We start from the raw sequence: 10,980 nt of genomic DNA, 5'->3' as shown, positions 1-10,980 counted from the left end.
GGGAAACAAAGCAACAGTGGCATGATTTAAGACAAAGAGAAACGGCGAGATAAAAGAGAATGAGAAGTCATGATGTGAATAGATTTGAACCGAGCAGAGACCAAGAGGCAGTGGGATGTTTCATATATTCATTTGAGAGGAGGCACTGGCTGAGATTAAGAACAACATCTGGTGTGGGGAGAAACTCTGCACGCTTCCAGAAACGACACGGCCACAGCCACCTGCCAACAGCAAAGCAAACAGCACACACATTTTTGTGCAAATAAATACCGGCTGCATCTTTGATACAATGAAGTAAACAAAACTGAATTATAAAGGCTGACAGGAGAGGTTTAAATGTTAAACGCCTCAATTAGGATGATGCCATTCAACAGGGCACGTCCTCATTTTACTGTTTAGTGAAGAACTCAAGGTTGTGACATTGCTAAGCTGTCCACTTGGTTTGGAAAGTGAAAAACTACCGGACAAACAAGCCGGGAAAGCCACGCTAGCATATCAAAATGACCTTTAACTGTCTGCTTCAGGCCAAAATATACCAAAAATCTTTTAGCTACACAGCTTTATCTCTACGCTAACTTCACGGTTGACTGACAGCTGTCAAAGTGCCCTTTACCCTTCCCCCGTCCGACAACGAGCAATCACTGTCCCATACTCAAACGCTGCCTTTCCTCTTAATCCTCACTCAGTGCAACAACTGCCCACAGCTCTGACCTGCACACAGTTAATACATAATCTGTATCCATCTCCAGGACTAATATGGCAGACCCTCCCCCACTGTCAGACCAGGGCCTGGCCCAGGAACAAGATGACGGCTAGTGTGTCACGCAGAGTGGAGCTGACCTTCACTGGCAAGGGTCCACTGCCAGAGTGGGACAAGGGCCAAGTGACTGCAGGAAGTGAGCAGGAGGCTGTCATGGAGTGTGGGGGGAAGGGAGACTCCTGGTAAGTCATAAAAGACAGGGCGTCACTGCGGGTGCAAACGAGACGAACGCATGTGTTCACACAAACATGTTAGCGGTGCTATGTGTGTTAGGGAAACTAATGAACTGATAATGTCATGTGACATATTACAAGCACAATGAAGGACTAACTTGTTCCAGGTACTTTTACTGAAGAAAACTAAATGGCACACTGTTCTCACAATGTTACATGTTGAGATTTACACAAAATAAAGTGTGGCAGGAATAAGGTTCACTTTTTAATCAAGTGCACAAGCTCTACTGTTATTTGTAATTTGCTGTGTTGTGTGACAATAGACCAGCCCTTAACCAGGAGCAAACTGCCACCAATAACCATCCAAAAGCATGTTGCCTAGCAACATACAATTTAGGAACATGCTTTCAGAGCAGCCTCGCTGCTGTGTCCATTAACAGATGAAATTACCAAAGCTACAAATGTCAGCCACATGCAAATGAAGTCTACCCTGCTGACAGTGTGTATTAACAATGTGCTCCAAGTGTATGTGGCAGACTTGAAGAACGCCTTCTCAAGCATGTGTCCATCTGTGCACTGAGCAGCCTGTTTTGACAGCCAGGCAATAGGGCTCATTCATGGCTCTCCTGGGCTTGAAAATCAAAGGGATGAGAACAAAACCACCCCAGTTAAACGATTTGTTCCCAGTGCGACTATTACTTTTACTATAAGACCAGGTGAGCTCACAATGAGCCGGTAGACTGCTCTAACAGAATCAGAGAATGTGTGGATTAGCGCAGCAGTGGAAATGGAGGATCTAAAGGATTAAAATCCTCTCTTCTCATTACAGCACAGAGAAAATGATACAAACACATCAGCATCACAATTTGATTTGATATGGACAGCAATACTGCAAGTCTATAGCACTGCTAATGGATGCTGAAATAGGCAACTGTCTCATTTTTGCCATGTCAATTAAATATTTAATTTAACACATTTGTGTTAAACATACTTCATTAGATTTGGAAAAAAGGAGAGTTTTGGCACTTTCTGGCCCTATAAAAACATTTTTTTTCCCCAAAATAGTCCAACACTCTTCATGTTGTACCTTGTGATTTATTATCACAATCAAATAATACATGATTCTCATGCCAGGGGCTGGGGGTGGTGGAATGGAGTGGGCAAAGCAGCTTAGCAAAATAAATTCTGAAAGTATATTCTCATGTGTACCAGTCTGACAGGGCTGTCTGAGATGCGATCAGTGCATTCTACCTTTATTCATATTTTCAAGAAAGAAATGCTCTTCTTTTTTCATAATCCTGTGCAACAAAAAGAAATACACATCTTGTTTTACTAGTTTTAGTAATCTAATCTAATCAAACCACAACAAACTACTGTTCAACAACAAGTGGAGAATAAAGCGTCTTATAGGCAAAGGGTTAAAACTGTCTCACTTAAAACTGCCAAAGGGAAAAATAAAATGTACTACAAGGTAACATAAAATGAAAATAAATGACTAACTTGTATCTGGAGATGCCATAGTGGACACGATGACTGGAGGACCTGTCCGTCTACTGAGCTTCTGATTAGCAAGTCCAGTACTTTGGCTTTGACCAGGGATGCCCATTGGGATGAGGGCATTGTCTGGGACGGCACCTCCACCTTTACGCATCATCTGAGGACTTGGGTGCGGGCTGTGCATAGGCGACATTGGCAGTAGGCTCCTGTCTCTCTTCATCAGTTCCATGGGCACAGTGTAATTTGTAGAGTAAGCTTTTGGTACTTGTTGTGGTGGCTGTGATAAAGCGGGCATTGAAATGGGCATTTGCTGGGGCATGGATGACAGCTGATGCATCGATCCTGCAATGGCAGGCATTGACCCAGACATTTGCTGAGGCATAATCTGCATACCTTGCATGGGCATTCCAGGGACCCCTGAAGTGTATGCAGACATTGGTCTTGACTGAACAGGCATCATAGCTCCCACATATGGCCCAGGGGAACGAGGGGGCTGTCCAGGAAAACCTGATGCCTCCAGTAGGTGCTGGGAGGGGGCACTGCTGGGCCTCCGGCCCACTGTATCTCCAAATCTTGGGGTCATACTTTGCATGGGACCAGGAGTTTGTGGCGGCACAAACTGTGGATCTACAGTCAGCGTTTGTGGAGGGTGCGGTGGATGATGCTGCTGGTTATATATATCAGAGCGATGGCTAAAGCTATTGGATCGCCCTCGCATTGGCATCTGAGGGTGTGCTGGTGACACTTCAATGGGTCGCTTGCAATTTTGGACAACCCTTGACAGTACACGTGCCTGGCCAAGGTTAGGCGCTACAGTACGAACATCATTCTCCTCCATGACTGCGAGCATGCTGGTAGAGTCAAAGCCTTGTTGGATTAGCGAAGAGATGGCGCTTTCTGAAAGGCCCTCATTACGTAACAAAGCCAGAAACTCAGGGTCTGCAGGTTTCTTGGGGTCAACTAGAAGGGGAGTCTGTGGGGCAGTCGGGGCTGGTGCAGCGACAGGAGCAGGCAGAGATGTAACAGGGAGAGGAGGTGCTGGGGTAGTGTGGATAGGAGCAGGTGGAGTGGGCAAAACCCCTGCAGCCTGCACTAGGACAGGTGCAGCAGGAATAGGAGCGGCCAAAGGAAGATTAGGGTCAGCTATGGGCACTATGACTGCAGCAGGGAGGGGCTGCTGCAGATGTTGCTGCATTTGATCTTGTTGAATTTGCTGTTGAAGCTGCTGTTGCTGTAACTGTTGTTGTTGGACTTGCTGCTGTTGTATCTGCTGTTGTTGCTGCAGTTGTTGCTGAATTTGCTGCTGCTGGATCTGTTGTTGTTGGATCTGTTGTTGCTGGATCTGCTGTTGTTGCTGCAGTTGTTGCTGTTGTTGGAGTTGTTGCTGAATTTGCTGCTGTTGTTGAACATTATAAGGCGCAGCAGTTTCCTGTCTCACAACGATACCCTGACTGGAAGGGTCTACTACTAAACAGGTGGCTGACTGCTGCTGAGGATCCAGTGGTCGCCCGTTTATATCAGTATATACCTGTCCGGTCACAGGGGGAGGCTCACCTGCATAGCGTGGAGAGGCGTGATCCAAAGCATAATGGGCAGGTGATGGAGCCCGTGACGGTATGCGCTGTTGTCCGTCAGGCCCCATTTTGGCAGCGCGGTTCAACTCATGAGCAGTTGGTGGCGGTGGAGGGGGAAGAGGCGATGGCGGGCCCTGGGGTCCTGTTCTTCCGCCCGGCCCATGGTCCCACCCGGTACGAGCACCTGGAGTCACGCCATATTGTGAGCCAGACCTACTGAGAGGATGGGGAGGTGGTGGATGGTGTTCCGGTCTGTAGTAGCCTTCTGGGGGGCGCGGTGTCATGGCCGGGTCATGGGGATAGTAGTCCTGATGAGAAATAGATCCTCTATGAGCCATGGGTGCCCTTTCGTAGTTGTTGAGATCAGGTACAGAGCCCTTCCTCAGCCCCCGTGGGTCCGAGTAAACCTGTCCGTACGATGGGTCTTGGTAATATGGATCACGTTTCGAATCCAGGTCAGGAGGACGCACCCCTGGAGGAGGTTCGTACCACCCACCTCCTTCTCCGTAGGACAGAGAACTCCGTCGACCAGCTACTCTTGCCTGGTGCTCGTATACGCTCTCAGCAGTCCTGTCCCACTGACCCTCATTCCCCCCTAAAGTGTCCCAACTGTGGGAGCGACCGAGAGGCAATTGTTTGTTGGCGACAAGCATTGGCAAAAAAGAAAAACAAAAAGAAAGAACTTCAAGTAGAGCCCAAGAAAAACGTAGTCAAGTAAAAGTTAAGCAAGTTTTTTTGGTCCGATTAAAAAAAGAAAACTTCAAAAGAGGAATGCACACAACTGAATAAAACTGGTCTATTGTTACCCCTGAGAAGGTTGTAATATTGTAAGACCACAGTATCAGGTGACTCTCTCTCGGCAGGCAGTTGTTGAATAATTAATCTTTGGTCATGCTGGTTGTTGTTGTCCAGGAGGAAAGAGGACACCCCTTGCCGACACAGATCACAGCCAAAGTCGTCCAGCTACTACGTTGAACACAGCACCAGAAGAACGTACGAGATAGCCACCAAATGTTAACACATCGAATAAAACAAGAGAGGCGGGGGAAAGAGGATGGGGATAGGCTGAGTTAGGAATTGGGATGGGCCGGCTCGGACTAATCCAATGGGGTTTATCTTTCCCTTCTCTGGGACATTTTACTTGTCTGCCGATTGCTATGAAGGATTACATCTAAATAAAGCCTGTTTAATTCCACCTCCCACTGTGACGTCACATGAACCAGATTCCGGCAGATCTGGTGATGTGGTGGTCAGTGCGATTATGATGATGCCAACAATTAAGTCCAGCCCCCAAAACCCTTGCTCTGTACTGTTGTCTCTCTTACCTGATGGCGTGCGTCAACGGCAAGAGTTCTGGATTCTACAAGCTGGGAGGGGAGGCCGGGCAGAGCAAGGCTGTCGGCTTCATTGAATGCAAATGAAATACAGTTCTCTCAGCTAAGTCCCATGCGCTGTCAGTAAACATCAAATCCACTCTGATTGAACACTAATCCTCCGGGCCTCATGCTCGCAGCAGAGTCACCACGTAACTGCTGGCCAACTTACTCTGAAATGTCCTTGATGGCTCTGAGGCGCTCGCCACCGATGCCCCGCTCTTCACAATCCTGGATCACTGACCTGTGGCAGATTCACCCAAACATGCAACCTGTACATGCTACTCGTTGTAAAAGTCATTCATTTGAACGCATGCGCACACAGTAAAACATAATCAATTCATATTATATCGAACAAACTTGAAAATATTAAGGATATTGGTTCAACTCTGTACCTCCCCCTTTTTCTGTAAACCCTGATCCCCTTCTCTTAAGAGTTCAATAATCTGGATTGAGTGCTCTGTGGAGGGGGAGGAGTTTGCTTGTAATCCAAATAAGAACCTACAACCCTTGTGTCTAAATTGCCTTATTCCATGTCTGCTAGTAAAAAGGCAGAAATAAATGAAATATAGCATTTCAACAGATTTTATGAAAAATGTGCCCAAGTGCAAAAATAGATCATTTAAATGTCTATAAATTAACAAAAAGGTAAACCAAGACAAAAATGTGATTAAAAAACAAAACAAATCCATGTGTGTGTGTAATCCCAAATTTAGCAGGGATTACACACAGTAATACAGTAGATTAGCCTGTAAACTCTTGAACGTCTAATGCAAGAAAAGGCTATTTGAGGGTGTAGCTACAAACCTCACTCATGTCTTCGTGGTTAAAACTTGATCTCAGCAGAGTAGTGGATCCCCGTTTACTAATGCATGAAAACACATGTAAGCTGCGGAAGTGTCCTTTCCTCTTCAAACCTAATTGGGGAATGTGCGTTCAACATCAGAAAATATATCCGGTAATGCACTGCGGCACGGCGAGATTGCATAAAAATGTTTATTGTCAAACTACAGGTTGTCAATGCTATAAATCATAGTTAAAACAGACAAAGATCAAAACGGGAAATAATACCAGCGCAGTCCCACAAGGTGACGGTAAAAATCTGATGAAAGCAGCTCAGCTGGGCCGATGACAGGCTTTTGGGAGGTTCAGTGGAGCACAAGTTGACTTCATATAAAAGAAAATTAAAATGGGATGGGTGATGAGATGAAGGCGCATGCAAAAAAAAAAAAAACTGATAAAGATGAATTATTTAATCAAGTCTGAGCTGAAAGAATCTTTGAAGTCGCCCCAATCTTATTAATAAGGTAAACTTGTGCCACTTTTTGTAATCACATTCGTCATTCACGCTCAACAGTGGTGGATTTTGAAAAGATCCATACATTGTATCACTTTCCGAGCCAATATGACTGTCTTTCAAGCATATCTCTGAGAAGCTAATTAGAATTACAAGTGCGTTTTCAACTAATATGTATATATATATATTCATAAAGACTATTTCAAGGGCAACAGTCTATCGAGTAAATGTGATCCCTTGCCACTTGGCCAACCTCTTCCTGTCTTTCTCATTAGTTCTAGTTCAGCTCTCTGGAGGCGATGGCTCTCAGAAATCTCTTAAAAGTCAAGCTCAAACAGAAGGCCAGAGGTGCGCGCTCTCTGGTAGCGTCTAATCCTGACTGGAAAGCAAATTGCAGCGCTCCATGTGCCTCCAACTATAACAATGTTTCGACTTTTCAGTTCTGACGTTTCTCCGGTTTGCCATACTTGCTGGGCGATGCACACGGCGCCAGTTTCACTCTAACGCGCGGATTTAGGAATTAAGCAGGGGATTTTTGAACAAATATAACACCAGCGCAGCAGAAGTGTATAACGACCAAATGCCGAATGAGGAGCGGGTAATTCAGAAAAGCACACACGGATTGGTCATATAGAGTGTAAGTACATTATTCAAGTGTTAATAGATCTCTGAATGGAACACTGGTTATAGAATTAAAGTATCTTGGATAATCCTCAAAAAGGGCCATTCTGTACAACTAACATCGTGAAAAGGAGACGAAAGGGTCTAAGCAAATGCAGCAAAAATGGGATTTGGGGATTTTGTTTAAAACCAATTTTACTTTTTCAACTATTTTTACATTTGTGGTTTGGTGATATACATTTACTGTTACGGCTGTTTTTAAAAATACATTTCATTGAGAACTTTTGTGTCAAAAAAAACAAAAATCTAAAAGTATTTATATATTTGATATGGACATAACAAAAGCATTGGACAAACCAGATGCATTGTTGTGAGTGTCATGGTAAAAGTGCTAATTTGCAACATTTTTAACACAATTTAAAGGAATAGCAATCCTAAATAACTCGTCAAAGCTCAGGTAAGAACATATCTCAGTATGTAAAAACAATGGCCTATTCCTTTAACAAAACGCGTCACATACAGTATTATAAATGAAAAAAAGGTCAACCATATACATTTCATACAGTGTTGCCATATGTGTGGCTCTGGTTCGACTTGAACCACTGTTTCAGACCTCTGTTAAAGCTGTTCAAGTCAGTATGCAGGTTTAAGTCAGTGGGCAGAGAGTCCCACAGTCTGGATCCATTAAAGGGAAAAGCTGGACTGTCCAAAGGATTTTCTACAGGGTCTCAGGGAGCCCTGACATTTACCTTGCCACTCGTTTCTATAACTTGATTAAGGTGGGCTTTATATGACTTTGCTGAACCCCAAGAGATAGTAAAATTAGCTCAGTTTCAGTTTTGAAGAATATTCCCTATTTGAAAATTCTGAAAAAACACATTTAAGCTTTTCTAATGTCAGCTAAACACAATACTGTTGACCTTTTGCAGTAGACACTGTATAAGGGGGTATTATATGGGCACCAGTGTGAGTTATTTAACTCTGTACTACATGCGTGCCTGCATTCTAGAGCAGTAGATTTCACACGCACTGGGCCAATTTCAGTGGTGTTGTCACTTACACGCAGCCATGAGACAGAGCAGGGAAACACACAGGGCTTTACAGTCCTGGTTCCTCACTTGGGCCCTTTTGACCCCGCTCCAGCTCTGCGCATTGACAGCGGCACTTCGTTAGTGTCCCTTTTCATCTGCACTCGCAAGCCTCCTCCAAAGCCGTAGCCTTGGTCTGACGTGCATACATGAATAAAAATGACACGCAGCTAGTTCAATGGGAATAGAATAGTGCGGGAGAAGTAAAAACAACTGTCTGTTGGGGAAGGCATGATTTGAATGATAAATGCACATTGGCTTATGCGTGTGCGTGGGGCAGGAGGCTCCGGCTGGAAATGGGATTACTATGGCCACATCATTGCTGAGAATAATGCTGTCAGATAAATTGTAATGCACACTTAACTGATAAAATGTACGCAGTTGGCTTATTTGCTCTAAAAGCATTTCCATTGCCACTGGATGGACAGTCAAATAGAAGCGGGTGGCATAAAAGTGTGTCCTCCTCGTCTCAATATGGCACTGTACATTTAAAATGAAAATATTTTCATTTGCTTTTACTGTCTTTTTCGTCGATATCTGTAAAATGTGCAAACCCTAAATATAAGCCACACACTTACAGTGCATTTGAGAGAAGCCAGTGGTTTTTCTTTCATTTTTTCTCAACCAAAAACTCAAGTCAGACCAATCGCTGCCAACACAAACATAAGCCACTGCAGACACTAGATACAGGAAATGGACAAAAGTGAAATTAAAAGCATTCAGAGCATAAAAATTATAATAATGGTGGACATGCCAGAGTGCTACAGCAGACTTCCCTCCAAAAACAACACACATCTCTGGTTTTTCCTCTCCGATGACTTCATCCCAGCGCTGGGTGCCAAAGAGTGAGCTGGGCTGGGGGACAATGGAGCAAAAGGGGAGGGTAGAGGATAAAGCACAACACCACAACTACAGGAGAGGGAGAGATGGAAAACTGGTGCTGCATCTTACGTAGAGGGGTTTCTATTTGTTAAATGGGTCTTTTAAAATCCACAATTGAGTTCGATGTGGCATGTGAAGCTGCTAACGTTTTGGTGATAAAGAGATTTTATAATGCCAGTTGGCTCTATGGTTACCCCAGCCCAGAAGGGCATAAGGCCTGGCCCACAAAATGGTTTAATATTTTGTTTCGGACAGAGCTGGGCTTTATGAAGCTTGTTTAATGTCTTCACCGAGAGAGTTATACATTTCACTCACTGAACTACAATGTTAACAATCAGCACTCAATATTTAAAAAGATTTTAAATAGCAACCTCCTTAAAAAGTCTTTTTTGAAAATAGAAAGCATTTTGATGTGCTGTGATTTTTCTTTATTTTGTTTTCAAAGATTTCAAAGTTAATACAAAATATGGGATCAGCTTTTCCCCATGATTGTGAAATCTGTTAAATTTTGCCAGAACGTGATTTGATAAATCAAAACCTTTCAGTTGCACCCACACCGCCTTATGTAAGGCTACTGCACATTGTACACTAGCCCGGTGCTGTCCCATTCAATAAAGCCAATGTTTTAACGTTTTTTTTAAAGTGGGAAAATCATGCACGAGGCTAGAAAATAGAGTGCCTTGGGTCTTAATATATTTTTTTATAACTATAATAAAATGGTGTCTCTGTAAAAATTAAATTGGAATCATGAAATACAGGCGCTAGAGCTGGTGAAGACTTTGCCTGGGGCTCCTCCTGCAGGCAGGAGTGTGAATAACTTATCCTGGGTTAGACCTCGGCCGCACGGGGCCTTTCTATGTGGAGTTTGTATGGTCCCCAAGTGTCTGCGTAGGTTTCCTCTGGCTACTCCGGTTTCCCTACCACTAAAAACATGTACAATAGGCCAGAATGAATGAGAGTGTGAGAGTGGTTGGTGGTTGCCTCGCTTCCATCAGTCTACCCCTGGGGTGGCTGTGGCTACAATAGCACCACCACTGAGTATGGTGTCAATGAATAATGACTACAGAGTGGCGCTTTGAGAAACTTGGTAACACAGGCTTGTAAAGCGCAATACAAGTATAAGCCTTTTGTTTGCAGCTTCAGCACGGCAGGACAAAGACACTTTGAGCAGAACGGCTCAGAACCAATATAATGTTGGTTTATGGGCTTTAAGAATGTGGAGGACCATTTTCAGTTTTGGCAAAGACGCTATTGTACCCTCTCTGCTGTTTGCGGATGATGTTGTTCTGATGGCTTCAACGAACCAGGACCTTCAGCACGCTCTGGGGCAGTCTGCAGCCGAGTGTGTAGCGGCTGGGATGGGGATCAGCACCTCCAAATCTGAGGCCATGGTTCTCCACCGGAAAAAGGTGGTTTCCCCTCTACAGGTCGGTGGGGAGTCCTTACCTCAAGTGGAGGAGTTCAAGTATCTCGGGGTCTTGTTCACGAGTGAGGGACGGATGGAGCGTGAGATCGACAGACGGATCGGTGCGGCGTCAGCAGTGATGCGGTCGCTGTATCGGTCTGTCGTGGTGAAGAGGGAGCTGAGTCGGAGGGCAAAGCTCTCGATTTACCGATCGATCTACGTTCCCACCCTCACCTATGGTCATGAGATTTGGGTAATGACCGAAAGGACAAGATTGCGAATAAAAGCGGCCGAAATGAGTTTCCTTCGC

The 10,980-nt window shown here is 44.6% G+C and overlaps 1 protein-coding gene across 5 annotated transcripts in view; it reads right to left on the bottom strand.

Annotated features, from left to right (window-relative positions):
* Positions 1–10,980, bottom strand: part of ctbp2a (C-terminal binding protein 2a) — a 72,685-nt gene that overhangs the window by 30,683 nt on the left and 31,022 nt on the right. Inside the window, exon 1 of one of the 5 annotated variants that reach the window (XM_079559568.1) lies at positions 2,434–4,577. The exons of the other annotated variants lie outside the window; for them this stretch is intronic. Within the exon in view, the coding sequence (XP_079415694.1) occupies positions 2,434–4,342 (1,909 nt within the window). The 5' untranslated portion in view covers positions 4,343–4,577. Of the gene's footprint in view, positions 1–2,433; positions 4,578–10,980 lie in introns of those variants that run through there. 5 annotated transcript variants of the gene reach the window in all.

Source organism: Gobius niger (assembly GCF_951799975.1).
Source record: "Gobius niger genome assembly, chromosome: 7".
Taxonomy (NCBI): Eukaryota; Metazoa; Chordata; class Actinopteri; order Gobiiformes; family Gobiidae; genus Gobius; species Gobius niger.
The sequence above is the reverse complement of the archived record's forward strand: the minus strand, read 5'-3'. Positions and strand labels throughout refer to the sequence as shown.